General features: G+C 42.3%; 3 protein-coding genes across 3 annotated transcripts; 1 reads left to right on the forward strand and 2 right to left on the reverse strand.

Moving 5' to 3' along the window:
* Positions 1–85: 85 nt before the first annotated feature.
* rdh12 (retinol dehydrogenase 12) lies at positions 86–5,520 on the reverse strand. The gene is made up of 7 exons (XM_070978496.1): positions 5,364–5,520; positions 4,675–4,793; positions 3,847–4,002; positions 3,651–3,755; positions 3,348–3,557; positions 3,010–3,199; positions 86–1,085 (listed from the first exon to the last, which is right to left on the reverse strand). Exons 1-7 carry the CDS (start codon positions 5,438–5,440, stop codon positions 983–985), a joined length of 960 nt encoding a protein of 319 aa, XP_070834597.1. The 5' UTR covers positions 5,441–5,520; the 3' UTR covers positions 86–982.
* A 769-nt stretch (positions 5,521–6,289) lies between these two features.
* Positions 6,290–9,723, forward strand: vti1b (vesicle transport through interaction with t-SNAREs 1B). Its single transcript, XM_070978497.1, has 6 exons — positions 6,290–6,553; positions 6,674–6,732; positions 7,047–7,244; positions 7,656–7,829; positions 8,144–8,205; positions 8,799–9,723. The coding sequence occupies exons 1-6, from the start codon at positions 6,457–6,459 to the stop codon at positions 8,887–8,889; spliced, it is 681 nt and encodes a 226-aa protein (XP_070834598.1). The 5' UTR covers positions 6,290–6,456; the 3' UTR covers positions 8,890–9,723.
* Positions 9,724–11,429: 1,706 nt separating this feature from the next.
* On the reverse strand, positions 11,430–17,945 carry arg2 (arginase 2). Its single transcript, XM_070979447.1, has 8 exons — positions 17,467–17,945; positions 17,275–17,347; positions 14,051–14,225; positions 13,686–13,845; positions 12,857–12,951; positions 12,670–12,774; positions 12,422–12,558; positions 11,430–12,317 (listed from the first exon to the last, which is right to left on the reverse strand). Exons 1-8 carry the CDS (start codon positions 17,578–17,580, stop codon positions 12,127–12,129), a joined length of 1,050 nt encoding a protein of 349 aa, XP_070835548.1. The 5' UTR covers positions 17,581–17,945; the 3' UTR covers positions 11,430–12,126.
* Between the last annotated feature and the right edge of the window lie 2,243 nt (positions 17,946–20,188).

Consider the following 20,188-nt stretch of genomic DNA (forward strand, 5'->3'; position numbering starts at 1 on the left):
ATGGCATCAATATTCTAACTAAACCAACATTTCTTTGCTGATGATACCCCACTTCTCTGTAGAATATCAAAGGATACAAGCAACCTTATAGTAATATTTTCATTTATTTACATCAATTGTAAACATTCAACTCTTAACATGAATGTAAGTATAGTAAAAGGCATGTTTCACTGGTATAAAACACAGAATGTAAACTCTTGGCAACCTTTGCATGTGAATGCTGAGAGGGAGACATGAGCAGGGAAGATCCTTAGAAATGTAAAAGTGTAGCTCCTCCAGGAAGGTGCAGGTTTTGGCAATGCAGATGAAAAAACTCCTTGCAAGTACTGCAATGACGTGATTCTAAATCTGATTTAGTTTAAATAGAAAAGCCTCCTTATAATCTACGTTGACTGCATTATCACAAAATACATCAATGCAATTGAAGCAGTAATCATGGCTCAGACTGATGCTGATCTTCGATAGTTTACTAATTTTTTGCATCAACCTGGAAGCACTACAAGAACCCCTGCAACTGTTTAGAAACGCTGGCAGAAAAGTCAAGAATTTAGCTGCAAATTTGGAGAGATTTAAAAAAAACAAAACATAGACTATCTGATAAAGATGCTGGTCATTTACCCTGACTTGACCCTTCAAAGTTTCCTACAGCATTAAAATACATCTAGTTGCTTTTTTGCGTACACTGTATTCACATTGTGTCACAAAAAAATAGAGTCCAAAAGTTATCTGTGGTTACAGGATAATACAGTCGAGTGGTTTTGGTTTGAAGAGGCACCAAAATACTCGAGTTATTATAATGTAATGGCTGCATTATTACAAAAAAAGCAACTTCACATTACAGTACCTCTTACAGTATTACCTGACCGCTTATTAGGCAAGAAACGTTCAAAGTACAGAACATCAAAACCATAATGAAATGAATGATAACAGAAGGAATAAGGACTCCTTTGAGAGCTGAGATAAATGGCGGTTAAAAGTCGAATCAGTCCCACTCGATGCCGAGAAGCTCACAGCTGACGTCCCACAGTCTCCTCGCCGTGTCCTCGCTTCTTCCCTGTGGGGCGACGAAGGCAGGGGCGCAGTCGCTGAAATGAGAGGAGGGGGCGGTTATTACAGAGGGGCTGATGATGGGGGGTCATCCTGACTCTGTGTGCTGTGATAATGTAATGAAGACCAGAAAGGAGGAGCTGCTTGTACACGTTTGAACACGTGTCACTTCATGTATACTGAAATGTACTCCTTGAGTACCACTTGAGTAATATTTGAGTGTACTTGAAGTGTAAATAGTGTCTAAATTGGCACAAATTTCTACAAACTTTAAGTGTACTGAAGTACACCAGTCAAAATCAGTATTCATGTACATTCAAAACACACAGTACAATTGTATTATATCACCAATGTGTTGGAAATATACTTAAATATACATAAAATGAAGAGAACTTAAAGTACACTTTAATTAAGCACGCTAACGATGTATTACAAAGGACTTGAAAATAAGTACACCTTTCATAAGTGCACTTAATTACTATTAAGAGTATTTGTAATTTAGCATACCCTTTAAAAGTACACTGAAGTACATTTTATAATGCAATTACAATAAAGGACACTTTTTAAAAGTACTTTGAAATACCATGCAGTATTGCAGAATTGGTATATTCAATTTTAACACATTGAAGTAGAACTTAATGGGATCTATTTAATGTACACTTTTTAAAAGTATCTGTCAAACACAATTTAAATAAAGCACAAAGTGAGTTTACTTTAATGATATTTAATACATTATATAATACAATGAGGATTACTGCTTAATCACCTGGAAAGTCTTGAAGATGCATGTTTGATTTTATAAAATGAGTACATTCAAATGAGGAAAGTGAGGAGATAGATGTGCTTGTAAGACAGCAGAATCGAGGGAAACTGACAATTATCTGTCTTTTTTTGCCCTAAAGTGCGTTTAAATTTCCTGTGAATGAAATGTGCTGAATCATCATGATACTGAGCTTCTAGACAGACAAAAATCAGTTATTTATTATCAGTTATTAGCTGATTTGTTCCCATGAGCCTCAGCTGTACTGTGCATTCAGTGCTAGTTAGCGAATATTAGCATGCTAACATGCTAAACTAAGATGGTAAACAGTACACCTGCTAAAAATTAGCATGTTCCAAAGTTAGCGTTAGCGTTTAGCTAGCTTGGCTGTAGACTTTGCCTCATTCGCCTCATATTTTCGCTCATAGTTTGTAGCTGTCACTCTTACAATGACTCTTAATCTTCATGATAGAAAACAACACATAAAAACAATAATTAGGAGTGCAGAGAGGGGAAGTAAATCGACCGTGATGAGAGGTAAACAATTCAATTCAATTCAATTCAATTCAATTCAATTCAATTCAATTCAATTCAATTCAATTCAATTCAATTCAATTCAATTTTATTTGTATAGCGCCAAATCACAACAGAAGTTGTCTCAGGACACTTTCCATATAGAGCTGGTACAGACCAAGCTCTTTTATCTACAAAGAAACCAACAATTCCCCCATGAGCAAGCACTTGGCGACAAGTAGAGAGGAAGGTGATTCACCCTCCTTTTCATTTATATAAACCAGGAATAACTGTTCACGTGACAGGGAATGTAAAGGGGGATAAAACACATCCTTAGCTTTTCTCCAGACCTCTGAACAGTCTGACAATCCTTTCCCATCCCCTCAAGAGTTGTTATAAAATAAAAAAAATACAAACTGTAATGGAACAACCATGTCAGAGTCACTGATGTGGATTAAAGGTGGCAGCTGTCCCGTGGAAACACTGAAGCTTGTGGGTTGTGTAGTTTTTCACAACTGGGCAATGAAACATAATTAATAAATGAGTTGATATCAGGTTGCCAAACAGGCAAACGTTTGTCGCTCTGCGCTTTTCCCTCAACTGTTAACGTGTCAATAATTCAGTGCAATACAGAGAAGAACAAATGCAGCATCTGCCTCCAGAAGCAGCTCCAGCCCGCTGTCACCCACCTGAAGTGTTTCCCAGAGATGGAGTGCAGCTCCTCGGCCACGGCACAGTAGATGCTGGTCTGCGCTCCTTCTCGAGGGGTTTTGAGGAACGTGGAGAGGACGGTGAACAGTATCGTCATGAGGGTCGAGTGTCTGGTCAGGTCAGAGTTCACCGTCCCCGGGTGGACGGAGTTCACCGTCACATTGGTGCCTGCGAGGAGAATGGACATTTTTTCCACTTGGTCTTCAAACACCGACATTATTAAAACTAAAAGTCTGGCTGCTGTTTGTCTACCTTTACACAAAGCACCACTAATCCTCTGTGTGTTGCCACTCAGAGCGGCGGCGTTTTTCTCTACCTTTGAGCCGGCGTGCCAGCTCTCTGGCGAAGAGCACGTTTGCCAGTTTGCTCTGGCAGTAAGCTAATCCGCTGTTGTAGCTTCCCTGGCTGTGAAGGTCGTGGAAGCGGATCCAGCCGAAGTTGTGCGCCAGGGACGAGACCACCACGATCCGGGCCGGCGCGCTGCGCTTCAGCTGCCCGATCAGGAGCGACGTCAACAGGAAGTGCCCTGTCAGAGGTAAGAGGCGCATGCAGTCAGCGCCGAACACACAGTGAAAGAACAAGACTTATAATAATGATATGATAATTAGCATTTTCTTACCCAAGTGATTGACTCCGATGTGCATCTCAAAGCCGTCGACTGTCTTTGTGTAGGGGCACATCATCACCCCGGCGTTATTGATGAGGATATGAAGCTGGTTGACCTCTGAGGAGGAGCGCATCACAGAAGGAGAAACAAACCCGTTAAATGAGACCGGAGCGGTGCTGCGAGTGTCAAACCGCTGCTCTGTGCTCACCTCTCAGGAATTTCTGTGCGAAGGCTCGTATGGAGCAGGTGTCCGCCAGGTCCAGCTCTCGCACCTCCACTTGTGCTTCAGGGTTTGCGGCTCGTATACTGGCCGCAGCCTCCTCTCCTTTGTCCACGTCTCGGCACGCCATGATCACCCGAGCCCCTGCCACGTGAAAAATAAGCAGCAGCTAAACTATGAACAAAACACAAACTACATGAATTCACAGAAGAGGATAGAGTAGAGGCTGCTTCTGCAGGACACAAGTAAAAGTCCTGCGTTGAGAATATCACTTAGGTAAAAGTATGCAAAAAGCATTAAAAGCAAAAGAAGTCAATGCAGAATAATGTCCCCTGTGACTGTTATATATTATATTATTATGACTCATGCATGAATGTAAAAGCATGTTGTCATTGGTTGACGTGGAGCTCATTATGAACTATTTCATACAGGAAATTAATGATGAACGATTGATTTTAACGACTTTTGGAAGAATCGTTTTATAAAAATGTGATTACATCATGACAGCCTTTTATAAAATCTGTTAAATTTACGAGTTTTTTCTGATGTCAAGCATTAAGACTGAAACAAAGTTTATCGCACAGAATATTATTCTGATTATTTTGCATTTTCCTTATCATTATATAAATATATAGTATATTGTTAGTATACTGCACATCAGTGTATTATTATCCCATATTACGATACACATTATTATATTCTGATAAATATATTGATATATGGTTAGATACTCCAGTTTCCTCTGGCTGTCAGAGGTGGATTGAGGTCATTATGAGGTGTTGAGCTTCGTGTTTGAACGTGAAACCATGAAGTCACCTCTCTTCGTGAGGTCCAGGGCTGTCTCCTTCCCAATCCCTGTGTTGGCCCCAGTGATGAGGACTGTCTTCCCATGCAGCTCGGCTGTGGACTGACACACTCCTCCTGCTGCATATTTCCTGTGAACACACGACAACCACTGACTGACACCGGCGCTGGACCGCCGCAGACGGCTCCATGTCAATGACATGTCAGCACAAGTTATGTCCTCATTAGGGTTGGATTCATGGACCGCCTGGCTTAATAATTCACACAGAAACTTGGATAATGAACAGCGCTGAGTCGTACGACCCACGCCACTCAGCACGGCCGCCACACAGCCAATCATCGCGCTGGAGTAATGCGTACATAAATAACTCCTCCCACGCGCAGCCTCCTGATAGGCCCGAGCTTCTCTGCTGGAAGTCTCCCGGTGCATCTCGGTGCAGAAACTCCCCCAGCTCCATCATTGTGTTTCATTGATTTTCTGCTCAGAAAATCTCTCAGCGTCGTGTGAAACGGTGAAAGGTTGAAATAAAACCTTTAAAAAGACGCTCGAGAGCGCGAGACAGTGTTTCTTACAATGTAAATGAGCCTGATCGTGATAGATGCATCAGTGCAATGTAATGCCCCGTCAACCAAGCAGCAACCAATCCGCGATGTGTTAAGCATCTGTATGAGAATGACCGAGTGTGATCATTGTTTCTTACCGTATGTGCGGCGCAAATAAAAGCACCAGTAACGTCACGACTCCGACGCCCGCGACGATTAATAAAAGCCACATCATAGCACGGATCTTCTCTTTTCTACGTCTCCCTGCAGGATGCTGCTGCTCTGGAGGCAGAACAGCTGATGTCAAAGCTTAAGCGGGTGCAGAGCGGAGAGGGGGGTGAAAGCTACACCGCGAACGGAATCATGGGATTGTAGTTTTTATAGCCTGACCGGAGACGAACTACTCAATATTATTTTAAAATTAAGAATATATTTTAGTATAGCATGGCAAATTATATTTTCCCCGGTTAATCAGGGCATACATCATTTGAATAACGAATTAATTCAAAATATTCCAAATTAATTCCGATGACTTTGTTGGGCTGATTAACACAAGTCGATTTCATGCTTCAAATAACTTATTGTTTTCTTTATTTTACCTTAAAAGACAAATGCTTTCAAGAACAACACAAACCTGAGAGAACCCCCCCCCCCCCCCCCCCCCATGAAATCAACAGCTATGAGCAAAACAAATAATTGATAATAAGTCTAAAAATGTTGAATAAAATCAAACAAATAGGATTTACATTAAAAAAACAGGTGCTCATTATTATTACTTTTTTAAGTTGCTGGGTTTTGTTGTTGTTGTTGTTGTTGTTGTTGTTGTTGTAACACTAAACCAGTAAACAGTTATAGTAGCGTTTAGAACTTCGATTCCCATAAGGTGCTGTGAAAGCTGTCAACGTGGTGCCTGATTAAAATTGCTATCCGGGTGCTTTTAAAGTTGTTTTCACCAGGATCTGGCATTATTTTCGTTATAAATATGCCTTAATGGGATGTAACATTTATTCTGGTTTATTGTTTAGTAAAAATAAATATAAAAATACCGAAACATGGTAGTGTTTGGTTTTTGGTCTGGAGTTTCAGACAGTCGATCACGAGGACCATCATGCGGAAAAGTCCCGGGGATCTGATCATCGTCAAAGCAAAACTATTACATTAACTTACAGTTCTAACTTTAGTGTTCAGTTTTACAGCAGAAGACAGAGTCGTTTGTCAAGAAAAGGCATCTGAGCTACTCTAAATGCAAAAATGTCGTCGGAGGAATTCGAGAAGCTGCACGAAATCTACAGATCACTGTACGATGAGCTCAGGCTAATGCCAGAGAGAGCCCTGAGATCCCACGGAGGTAAACACTTCATGTTGTCAGCTCACCAGCTAATGTTAACGTTAGCTAACTGTGTCCCTAAAGTCATAAACACTTGAGGAGATGTTTTCTGTGCTGATAAAACTCTTGCTGTATTCGCAGAGGAGAGGAAGAGGTTGGTGAGGACCTTCGATGAGAGGCAGGGGGAGGCTGAGGAAGTGGTGAGCTGCTCTCCAGTTTGTTTCTTAAATGACATCTGCTAGCTACTAGCTAACTTTAATAAATGCCATATGTAGGATTTCCCATTATTGATGTAAACAGTTGTTTTTAACAGTAGAGAAAGTAGCAATAGCTTTATACTTAATTAACCTTTACGCCAGTTTTACATACAAAGTAAAGGGTATCACTCTAACGTTAGCTGCTCCGGTTTGTGCTCTTCACGGTCACGTCACCATTAATGTGTTCACAAGCTCTTTACAGAAGAAGCTCTTTCCTCTCTCTGGAATTACATGTCATAATGTTCTTATGTGTCCAGTTACAAGGTATGGAAGAAGAGCTGCGTACCGCCCCCTCCTCGCACCGAAATGCTATGATTACAAAGCTGCGCCTGTACCGCCGGGATCTGGGCAAGCTGCAGAGGGACATGAAGAACTCAGCTCCTGGCTTTGGTTCATCTAACCAGCCACTGGGAGGAAGTCATCACAGCATCTACTCATCACAAAACCATCAAAGCGTGAGTGTGGACTGTGGGCTTTGATATGTCCTAAATGCTGTTTGAGCGTGGTGTCTTCTCATTGTGAGAGTTCTAAACAGAACCACGACCACGTATAGGTCTGTATGGTTGCTTGCAGTATTGATATACCTTCATTATGTCAAAATGTAGCTATGGAGAAGTCATCAATGTGACAGCATGCAGAGACATTTCCAGTGCTCTTATAAGGAAATTAACAAAGCAGGAAGTGTCTCAGCTTTTTGTGTGTTGCCTCACTAAGAAGGAAATTTTACTGCGAAATGACCCCTGAGCCATATTCAGCAGAACTAATTCTTATCAAAGGAAGTATCTGACTATATACCTATTTTTAGAAATGTTTTTTCTTCCTTCTCTGTCATTTACCGTGTTTGGCTCTGTCATCCCCCCCTGCAGACACACCAGCAATCCCAGAGAGCCTTGCTGCTCCAGGGCACAGAGTCCCTGAATAACGCCAGCCAAAGCATTGAACGAAGCCAGCGCATCGCCGTTGAAACGGAGCAGATCGGCACAGATATCATCGAGGAGCTGGGAGAGCAGAGGGAACAGCTGGACCGCACCAGAGACAGAGTGAGCTCTCAGTTAATACAGTATGTTACTGCACAGGACAGCACGAAGTTTAATGTGTTCAGGGTAGAGACTGTACATTAGATGCTTTAGTCACTAATGGAATTTCTGAAAGCAGACCAGCAGGTGTACTTAGTTTAAGGGCAAAACAGGGTCCAGCTCAGTTTTGGGTCAATGTTCTTGATAGTAGTTGGATTTTATTTTATTTTATTTTATTTCATTTTTCTTTGTTCAAAATTTGTAGAAGTAAAAACACTGTTTGTTGTCTTCAGACTGATTTTTTTTTTTAAATCTGTTCTGTCTGGTTTATTTTGCAGCTGGTGAATACTGGAGAAAACCTTGGTCGAAGTAGAAAAATCCTTCGTGCCATGGCGCGGCGGTAAGTGGCCCCTCTGAAGAGCTTTTACTTTCATCTCTCTTGTTCTTTTTCATTGATGCACTGAATGATTGAATGTTTCTTTGGTTTGCCTTTAACTGCATGTGAGGTCCTGTTGTCTCTGTACATTACATAAAGTATATTGTATAGTACTGTTATCGTGTACATGAACAAGACAAAATGCTGCACACTGACTACACTACAACATGTATTTGATGCATGATTAACTCTTAATGCATTTCTGCATTACATACTGGTGATTAGGGCTGCAGCTAACCATTATCTTTATTCCTGACTGCTCCGACAATCATTTTCTTAATTAACCTAGTAATTGTTTAATCTGTTCAAGAGAATAAGGACCGAACCAATCTAGTATCATATCAGGTGCCAATACTCATTTATTGGATATGAATCTGAAATCACGGATCCACAGATTCCAGAGTCCAGCTTCACTCTGAATGTTAAAATTGTGTTCTACTTAAATGTGCTCACTTCAAGTCAAAATTTCACAAATGTGAAATGTAAATATGTATAAATACAACAAGAAAGAGCAGAGCCTCTTCTTATCGTGGACTTTCCTCTTTTGTGTCTTGCAGGGTGGTGACCAACAAGCTGCTTTTAGGCATCATCATCATAATGGAGCTGGCCATTCTGGGCGCTGTGATTTATCTGAAGTTCTTTCGATGATCAGACTGGACCCTCTGAGATCAGCCTGCGCTCTGGATCCGGGGCAAACCCCGACTCTCAACATCTGTCTCCACTGACCATCTAGTAGCAATAATGTTCTTCTGCTGTCTTCAGCCAGCCTGTAAGTGCGATGAGGTGGCTCAGTCTTAAAGCGAACCTTTCCTGAGAGGAGATTCTGTCCGTGGCCAGGTGGAGTTCATTTGACGAGAATTCTGAACTCAGTGGATAAACTGTGACATTTGCACTTTTTTTAATCAGACTGTTATTGCCCAGGATGCCCTGCAGGACGATCCTCTGGCTGCTCCGGATGATTCTGCTGTATGCAAGGATTTATTCAACATGAGTGTGATCTACTTCCTGTATATCCTCCGGTAACAGAAACGTTACTGGTGCTCATTGACGCAGCAGTTCTGAGAGGTTTCTGAAACCTCAGATTGGATTTCTTTGCCATTAGTTCTCAGAGCAGTTGTACTGATTGGCGTCATAGTACTTAACAACAGTATGTGATGAAATGGCTCCAGTTTTTGTTGTGTCATCGTGCTTAGCATCCAAATTGCTGTGTTGAGCTAATTTTTCCAATTCTGAGCACTGAAACCTGAGGCCAAATTCATCAGTCAGAGGTGTGAATGTGAGAAATGAGTAGAAACTCTTAACACGTGCAGCGTTCTTAACAGTTAATGTCGTCTAATCACTGAATGATATAAAATCACTGTTACATATAGGCTTCAGTATTCCTTATTTGACAGTCTACAAACCATTAAAGTTTATCTTTAACCTCAATCTGGATTGTATCTGATTCTTCAATGGGCAGCACCCAAACGAGCCAGAGTTTGAAACAAAGAACATCCTCTGTTGAGGTGACTTTGCCAGAATTTGGTTGAAGCTGAAGGCTTTTCCCGGCCGGGCAGGCGCTGTGTAAACACCATCTGCTACTGTGAAATTAATTCTCAAATAATAGCTGATAAGGTTGTTTTTAGTGCTCTGTTTTTGAAGTTCCACATCTGCCACAATGTTTTCCTTCCACATAGGTATCATGCCTTCCTGGTGTGATGGCAGGTACGAAAACATGTTTGGCTTCCTGCTTCAGCAGATCAGGTAGATGGGTGGGCAGAGGAAAATATGTGGTGAAACATTACCGGTGTGACCACATGGTAAATTATATAACAGTTAAAATTATGTAATCCTCAACGTAACTATAACGTTGATTCCAAGAAAACATAACAGAATGTGTTCATTTGTTAATCCTTTTTGACATATTCGCAGCTGAAAACAGCACAAAGTCAATATATTTAATGTTTGAGCTCGTCAGCTTCATTGATTTTTTGTAAATATCTACTTATTCTTTTGGAATAATTTTGAATTTTGAAATTCTTTTGGAAGTCTTTTGGAATTTCCCCTTACGGGACTAATAAAGATATTTTGAATTGAATTCTGAATCTGATGCAGCAACACGTTTCAAACAAGTTGGAAAAGGAGCAACCAAAGACTGGTCCCCCGTTTACACGTACACGGTTATTTTGAGACGTTTCCCTTCGTTTGTGCCCTTCGTTTACACGCAAACGGAGAATTCACCTCTGAAAACGATGCATTTTAAAAACTCTGGCCAGAGTAGAAAAATTCGGTTTGCATGTAAAACAGAGAACCAACGTCAGATTATGCGCCAGAACTTGCACCTGCGCCAAGTGCAAACCCTTTTTGTATGTTTATATTTGCAGTTACAGCTGCTCTATGATATATCGAGGAGCAGAGACGAATGAGTGCTTGGAGGTGCAACAACTTCTCCCCCCTCCAACACGAAGAGCCAGTCCGCATCACCGCCAGCGTCGACGGCATACACACACGGGTTAGTGTAAACAAAAAGTGTTCTGAAAACAGACACGTGTGCACAATGTTATTTTTGAAAACGGAGAGAGTGAAATGATCTGTTTATGAAAATAGCCGGCCATGTTTAGACGTGGCCTGGGAAAGATGTGGAACGCTCCAATAACACCTGTTTGGATCATTCCACAGGTAAACAGGTTGATTGGTAACAGGTGATAGTATCATGAATGGGAATGAAAGGGGCATCCTGGGAAGGCTCAGTCGTTCACCAAGAGGATGGAGCACGTTTCACCGCTTTGTGAACACATGATTGGATGAAGGACAGTACCAACTGTTTTGAAATCGGGGTTGTATGACGTCGGATAATAATTTCTATAAAAGTGCAGACAGCTGGCGTGATATTTGATACTCATGTCCCCTCAGGGTGAATTGTTATTGCTTTGGTGGCTTTTCGATTAGGTCAAAGGTTAATTTGTCCAGCTCTTGGGTTTATGACCACACACTTGCAGAAGTGTTGACAATCCCCTCAGACTCGGTTTACTTTGTGTTTAGTGCTAGTAAGCAAATGTTAGCACGCTAGCACACTAAGCTAACTTGGCAAACAGCACAGGTTGTTTACAGTGTAAACAGGACAGGCGTAAATAGTGGATTTCTGATGTAAAAATGGAGGAGTTGAGTCACATACCTTTAGGATAACATGAAATAAAGACACATGAACAAAAAATGTAATCACATTTATGGAAGACCAAAATATAATAAATTCTTTGTTACAAGGACAATAGTCTCTCAGCGGCCGCATCATGTCAAACATGGACCAAGAATCAGATCAGTTCAAACTAAAAAACTAACATCCAGCATTTCAAGCGTTAGTAAATATCCTCACACTCAGCAATTCTAGTACAGATACTGGTATGTTCATTCTGGAAATACAAAAGTAAACTCTAAATAAGATACAGTAACCACAGCTAGTTCAAAAGTGCAAACACATCTTTAGCAACCAGCACAGCCACAAAACAGTGTGAGTCCACGTTAGACTGTGGACTTCAAACTTAGTCAAACTTGGTTTATCTCACCTCTGAGGCAGGTTCATTCTCTTTTAAACCAAACTCACAATAAATATGTGGCAGCTGCGTCTTCTAACACTTAACTTATTAAATACAGTTTTCCCATCGGTATGTGTAGTGGTTTCTAAACGATGTCAAAGGCTTTCATCTCAGCGTTAGTCTTGTGGATTATTATTAATGTCCTTCAAATCCATTTTATGAATCCAGACATGAAGTTGTTTTCACCAACATAATGAACAGCAAAGAGACAGGAAGCAAGATTTCCGAACTTCAAAACTCGCGATTCGGTTCAGTTTGTCTGTGGAATGCTCGGGGGTGATGTGGTTAAAGTCCATGACGTCGCTTCACGCTCTCAGAGGCGGAGCTGCTCTGTGTCCTCCTTCACAGCCGGAATCTCATCGATGGACGAGTGAGCGCCCTCTCTCGTCTGTCCCAGAGACGACGCGATGACGTCAACTGCTAAAGCGGCGGTGGCCTCCATGGCTTCACGGTTGGCCCCCAGGAAGGGGTTGACTTCGACCAGGTCCATGGCGGACAGCAGACCTGCACAGCAACACGTCCACGTGTCAGACAAAGTAATCTACCTGTGAAAGCAGCACGGGGCTGTCTGTATACTGCGTTGCAGCCTTATTTGTAGTCCTGTGTACCTGTGTTATGGATTTCCTCTGTGATGTAGATTCCCTCCCTGTAGGTCAGACCTCCGTTCACTGGCGTTCCGGTGGCTGGAGCCAGAGACGGGTCGAATGCATCGATGTCAAAGCTCAAGTGGATCGGTCGCTGTTTTCTGCTCCAGAAGGTGGGAAAGATGGGAATTTAATGCTCACTTAGATTGTTTGGTTCAATAAACAGAACGAGTGTTTAACAGTCAGTGAACGTCATGAGCCGTGAGAGATACCTTGCCAGAAGATGGTCGAAAGTGACTTCCATGACCCGTTGGATGCCCAGTCTGTCGATATCCCTCATGGTGAAGTATTGGATGCCCAGGTTCTTCAGGATGTTGCTGAAATAAACAAAAACACGTGTTAGAATTAAATCATCAGCCACATATGGTGAAAGCTTTATAAGCCATAGTGTGTACTTACTACTCTCCGGGGTCAACATCCCGCAGCCCGATGTACACCAGGTCCCTCGAGGAGAGGAACGGCTTCATCCAGGAGAACCCTGGGATGTCCGGTACCTGGGGTGGACGGACGGAGACAATGTAACATGGGACGCGTAAGCATACAGGGACATAAAAAAACATCCACCACTGTATGATATCTGGTAATTTACACTGTTAGTATGTAAAAAACACATTAAAAAAGAAACAAAAAAACAGATCTGCACAAAATCTGGAAAAGCTAATTGTTGATCAATACTGTTGCTGGGTTTTCATATTATTATTATTATTATCATGTTACAATGACTTTTGAAGGAGATTTTTGGTTGAACTTGAACATGACACTTGATATAAACTTGAAATATTTTTAATAACACTAATAAGGTAGAATTTGATACTATATAAAAGCAGATGCACATGTGGACCATAAAACCGGTACTGCAACCTAAATAGTTCTTAAAAAAAAAAAAGTCTAAAAGAAAGGTGTGTTTCTAGCCTGGTATGACTGGTTGTGCCAGCATCTGTCAGTGGATGAACTCTTGAATATAGAGCGGGAACTGAGCAGCTAAACAGGTGACTGGAAACATTCAGCTTTAGAAAGTCACAGATTTTGAGTATCGTATGAGGAAGTGTTACAAGTCGATGGGAGTTCCTACATTACTGCATGCAGCTTTTTGCAAAGTGTAGTTCCTGAAGCAATCAAATGAGACTCTAGATACTTAATACTAGTTTTAACGTTAAATGTTATTTCCTCCGTTTCACTAGTCTTCTCACACCGGCATTTAGCTGACTGACTGAGTGTTTCTCCTCACCTTGTCTTGCAGCTCTTTGAGCATGAATGCCACAGGCTGGCCGTGGAGGTTTCCTGTTGGAGAAGTCATGGGCGTGTTTATATCTGCGTGAGCATCCACCCAGATGAGACACAGGTCGGGACACTGCTGGGCATGGCCTCCCACTGATCCAATAGCGAGGCTGTGAAAGGAGGACAGCTTCATAAATATCTGATATTCACAGGGGTCAAGTTCAAAGGCTGCGCTTGTCCCCATACAGAGTCGCAGCATTAACATGTTGTAAAATTATGTGCATTTGTGCACTGAAATACTGTTCTGGCTGTACTGCATGACTTCAGGGAATGTGTTTTTTGCAACCAGTATAATCTGCATTCCTCGAAAAGTACCTGTGATCGCCTCCCAGCATGACGAGGGTGTGCCCAGCTGCAACAGCTCTGCTCACCGCACCAGAAAGCATCTTATTAGCTGCACCCACATTGCGAGGGAACTTCACATCCATGTAGGGCTCGTCTTTCTCGAGCTGGTGGAAGCTGAGGTCGCCAAAGTCGTGGATGGAGTAGTCTGAGGAAGAGCAACAAGAAGCTGCCATTAATTCAAGTGCTTAATGCTTTTAAGTCAGTCTTTTAGGTGAGGTTCCCAGTGACTCAGTGAGGAGAGGTTTGCCGTTTTGGCTTGCATTTGTCTACCTTGCAGTCTGAGGAGGCTGAGTCATTCAATGCCAGTGGAACATTAGTGACGGAGCACTTTCCACTGGTCCTGTCTCCCATGTCAGCTCAAATTTCAGCCGGTTCGCCCTAAGTTAGAGGGCCGGAGGGGTAAAGACCGAAAGATTTCCACTTAGTTTAGGACGCGCACTGCGAAGTAAACAGGTGATGTGATCCACCATACTGGGGGTTCATCTGGCAGCGTGAGCCGCGATGGCGGTGTAGTCTTACTCTGCTGATCTAAGGGGAACCAATGCGGTTCATTACCATTCGTAGACAGGACAGGAATAGCCCTTGTCTTCGTGCAATCTATTGCAGGACAATTCACAAAATGAGTTATGAGCATGCAAAGGCTGCGAGTTCTGCTTCTGCTTCCCGTGACGCACAAGACTAGGTATGCTTTGTTCTGTACTTAAATCCCAAAGATACCAGCCTTGATCAGACATATAATTACAGTACAAACTGACGCCAGCCCCCACAGTGAAAACATTTCAAGATGATGTGCAGTTTAGTTGAGTTAGGGTGTGGTTCCATGTCCCCAGCTCAGTTAGTGACATGACAGCTGGTGTTGTCTCTGCTGCCAAACTGAATCAGGTCACCAGGAAAAGGAACAGATCAAAGAAAGAAGCAAAAGCAGTGCATGTTTTCTCATCGCTGATTATGACACAGTGGATTTTCTTCTATATGGAACATAACTGTAAATACATTTGAGCAGCTCTACGGAAAATATCTGACTGACACTGCAGTGAAATAAACGTATGCATTCTCAATAACTGCATGCATTAATAACCTCTGTCGGAGGAGTGACAGCATATCAGCTGCAGAGGATATATATCCTTTATTTAACCAGGTAAAAGCCTCATTGAGATTAAAATCTCTTTTCCAAGAGCGACCAGGCCAAGAAGGCAGCCCAACAACATTATCACAAAAAAAAAACAAAACAAAGACAATAATATGAACAGACATAAAACAACTGTTAAACACAAGGGTACAGGTCAAAAATGATAATCAAATAATAATAATAATAACAGAATGATGTCCCAGCTCGAGAAATACTGCTGTTATTGTTGTTGTGACTGTTAAACAGAGGAGTGGAGAAACCAGCACATATTCAGATTCAAGAGGCTGGAAAAAGAGATTTTTGTACTTTTTTTTTTTAATTAGTCAAACTAATGAATCAATTGTTAAAATAACTGGCGATTAATTTAATAGTTGACAACTCGATTAATCGTTGCAGCCGTAGTCTGACACCATTTTATTTTACTCTTTTCATTTTGCTCTCTTCTTGTGTGTCACTGATCCACATAATAGCGAAGTGCATAGCTCATCTGTGTGAGGATGAGGATAGCCGCACCTGTCGTATGCCGAGATGATCTGGAACATACCATAACTCTCAAAAGTTACAAAACAGGAAAAGGTGTCAACTACCTGTCACACACCTGGTATATCTTGGAGACCTTCAGTGTGTAATGTACACCTTGTGACAACCTGCACAAAGCTGCCTTTTATTCCTACAAGCACCGACCGTCTGTAGAACTCAGCAGTGAGTTTTTAGTGACCTTAGATTGCTGTCAGCGCTGGTGTAATGATAGATATATACTCAGGCTGTGGCATAGACTATATATAGCAGCCTTATCACACATATGGTAGCCAAGTTTTAGTCTTCAGGGGAGTCAATAAGCACCGCTGACTCAAGACTCATGCTGAGCCATCCAGTCTGCAGCGACCTTCTCACGGTTTATGGGACTTTACCTTTTCTTACTGTATAATGTTTGTAAGATGATCCTGTCTGCACACTGCTGGGTCTATTATGATAAAGTTTTTTATTGTTTTGACATCACTTTGGGCTAATCGCAAAGGGAATTTGTCTTCTCTTTCTCAATTTTTAAACAGATTCATACTAACAATCACTATGCATCGTAGCTTTTATCACTTCCTTGTACCAAACGGTGTTCTGTATCTGCTGTGGCACCATGTTATTCTTCAGTGTGTCCTTGGTAGTTACATAAGTCTGGACCACAGACGGAAGTAGCCTTCACAGAGATATTTTAAAACCTGCTCTAGCACGCCATCTTCACATTTTTCCTGCCCTGACCGCTGCTGTAGGTCTTCATGTGCGCTGATTCATCGCTGGTAAATCGTGTCATACATGTGAGGATGCGGCCTCATTGACCTGAGCGCTAAAATAAAGCCGGATTCTTTCCGCCTGAGGTGCCCCTTTTCAGCTTCAAAGCAGCGCTCCCTTCCCTGCCGTCTCCGGGAGCCTTTTCCATTGATGACGCATAAAAAAAGCGGAGTTTATACTGTAGGGTGAGGCTGTGACGACAGTGGAAATACATGAGCCGTCCGTTTCCTGCGCCCTGACCGAGCATGTGCCGCGCATAAGAATGACTAAACCAGACATGTGGCTACCCCGAAAGAGAGAAAGGAAACCACCTCGCACCTCTCACGCGTCCACGTTGTTCCGCGTGGTGACCCTGCGCGGCTTTATTCTTGCCCTTGTATGGCATCGCTTGGCGCTCCACCAGGAGTTTATAGTCGCCATTGTTCGTCATGCACTAAGAATTTATAGCATCATAAATTCCAGAGAGGCTATCCGTGTTTGTGTCTGATTTGATTTTATTCAGCTATGCGCAAAAACATTAAAAAAAAGAGGCTGTGGTGTGCTTGCTGTGGTATCACTGTAACACGGCAGAGATCACTTCGTTCTCTAACGCATGTGTGCTGGACTAACCGCTCCAAGGCTACATGGCGGATGTTTATATTTACTGTCTCCCGGTGATGTAACAGGCTGGCTGAAGGCCGGAGGTAAAAGTTAAATCTGTCCATCACGGTCCATCACGGCCACAGTTACATAACGCGGCGTCACCGGCTGCTCCGTGCGCTCGCCCTTCCTCCCCGCTTACCCAAAGCGGAGAGCCTGTCGAGGAGCCCCGCATCTCTGATGACTTTAGGTCCGTGCTCCACGCCTCTTCTTTTCTGTCAAATACACAGAGAGGAGTTAAATCACAGATGGATAAGTGGGGATTTTTTTATTTTTATTTTTTCTAAATTAAGATAACCCCCAGCCATGTTCATACACAAAAAGCCTTCCTTACCTGTCCTCTTGAAAACGGGGCGCCCAGCACCGCCACGGACTGAGCTCTGCTTTGTTGGCAAGTGTGGCCGAGATGAGTTCTGACGAGACGCAGCAGAGGTCCCCTCAAAGCCATTTTCTCTGTTCAGAAGGTCGGAATCGAGCCAGTCAAGATGAGCCCGTCACCACCGGCCGAGCGGAAAGTCTTATGAAATGTCTGTGAGATGTTGCGCTGGTGGATGCTGACTGCGGCCGCGTTGGTGCAGGGGGCGGTCTTAAGACTCCGACAGCTGCTTAATATTCATGAGCTGCCAAAAAGGACCAAGTTCAATGGCGGGAATCATCACGCCCTAATTTATTCAAAGACACACACCGTTAGACATGAGCCGTGGTGTCAGGTGTTTTATTCGGGTTATAAACTTTTTCTGGGCGCTGTACAGCTCTGGCGTCCGACGTCATGCTGAATGACACACCTTCGGCTCGGCCAATAGGAAGTGGGGAAATGAGTGGGTTCGCTCTGTGGGCGTGGCCCGCGGGGTGATGTAGGCCAGCAGCCCCTCTCAAATGTTTGTTGTGAAGCCAGACGCTGCGACCTCGTCAAGGTGGAAATTTCCAGAGACTCAGCCAAGCGGGACTGATGGACTTGTTTACATTAGCTGGACTATAGTTTGATCTGGATGTTCGGCCACACGTGACCCACAGGTCCGGCCAAAACAGATTGGATTTCAAGGTCAACATGAAAACACATATGTCTTATCTGGGGTGCTCTAACAGGTGTCTGTTCTAGGGTCCCGCTGTTAGCGCTGAATAGGTTATTTATATAGGTTATAGGTTAGTTATTATTCTTATGATTATATTATATTATATTATATTACAAGTAAAGTTAAACCACACAGATACAGGCTACTCGATTACAAGTACAAGTTTTACATTCAAAATCTTCTTTGAAAGTTTTCAAAAGCAAATGTACTTCAAGAAAGAAAGTAAAAAGGAGGTCAAGGCCAATTTGAATCACCTAGAAGCAACAATTAATCGATTATTTGTCAAGTGTTAAATTCTTTTGATGAGCGATTAATCAGTTTTAGTGACTCTAAGAAGAAAGAGTCCACATTCCCTCCTTGCAGCCTCTTAAATGTGAATATTTTCTCCTTCTTCACTCCTCTCCTCCTCAGTAAACGGAATATTTTTGGGTTGTGGACAAACAAGACATTTGAGGAAGTCATCTCTGGCCCTGGGGAACACTGATGGCTTTTTTCCACTATTTTCTGACATTTTATAGGGCAACCAATCGATTAATCGACAATGAAAACTCATTAGTTGCAGCTCTACTTGTAAACTGTCTGGTATTTCATAACAGTGCAATGTATTTTATGAGCTCATATGTTCTGTATGTCATCATCATGTGCAAAGTGACTTCTCACGCTAGCTGTCAGATAGACAGAAACAGTCAGCTGAGATACAAATACCTCAACTGACACATGTATGCGCAGTACTTGCATAAATGTACTTTATGGCATTTCATCACTGCCGACTTCAGTGTCTGTTGTTGTCGGGGAAGGCTATGATGAAAACCCTGTTAATCCTGTTTTTGGTCATAATAACCTACACTGGTTTTCTTCCTATTCATTTGATCTTATTCTTTGTATTGTCTTTACTTCCTCTGTACTTAAGTCCTCAAGAAAAGTGCTATAAATAAAGTTTATTATTATATTATTGTCATTTGTGTTGCGTTCTTGAAAACATTCATTGTTCATGTATATTCAAAGACTGAACTCGCAGAAAATAAGAGATTTTCATCACACTGAATAGATCCATCGCCTGCTGTTTCTCCGTAATGGAGCTCCAGAGCCTGATCTGAGGACGCTGGTTGCTGAGCGACACAAGTGTTTTTCTTCTTACATAATCAGCCTGTGCTGAGCTGTGAAGCGTGACCCGGCCAGAGGCTTCAAATCTCAGGTCCGAACACATCGCGGAAGTAAAGCTGCGGTCCCTCCTGGCAAAATAAAGAACAGCATTTGGCGCCTCCAAGCGTTTGAAAACGGAGAATACAGAGAATTTAATATTGTGAAAAGAGTCTCCTTACCTGATTACAGCCTGACAGGAAAAACCTGTCCCTTAGATGCGTCAAATCCCGCCCTCCTACGGATTTAGTCCTACTAAAGTCCTACACAATACTATTTGATGTATGATGGGATGATGGGATCTGCAGTCTGGGAAGATAAAATAAAAATAATGATAATTAGAAGTATATGAAATAAAAATTAGAAAAGAAATAAAAATAGAAAGCACACAAGAGCAATCAAAGCAGCACAGTACTCAAAGCCAGTGCTGTCAGTGCAAGTGCAAGGGTTGGTCCACCTGTGAATTATATGTTATCATCTCTTACTTTATTGTTGCCTGGAAGTGCATGTGGTGACTGTTTTGAAGTCTGTGCTGCTGTACAAAAATAAAGTAACTTAAGCAAAATAAAGGCAGACATCGTAGTTCATGGGGTTGTAGTGAACTACAACCCCATGAACTACGCCCGTGTTTATCCCTCTTGACCACATGCATGCAGGTCACATGTGAAACATGTATGCGGAGGGACAGAAACTATACAATATGTTGGTCTGAATAAAAGCTTCTGCCAAATTTGTTTTCTAAAGTAAATTTGTGCTTTTTTGACAAGTCATGTGATTATAATCAGGCGCCGTCCTGAGAGCCTAAATTTAGGGCATAATGCCGGTGAGTGCAGTGCTATCCCA

The sequence above is a fragment of the Chaetodon trifascialis genome, chromosome 14 (genome assembly GCF_039877785.1).
Source record: "Chaetodon trifascialis isolate fChaTrf1 chromosome 14, fChaTrf1.hap1, whole genome shotgun sequence".
Classification (NCBI taxonomy): domain Eukaryota; kingdom Metazoa; phylum Chordata; class Actinopteri; order Chaetodontiformes; family Chaetodontidae; genus Chaetodon; species Chaetodon trifascialis.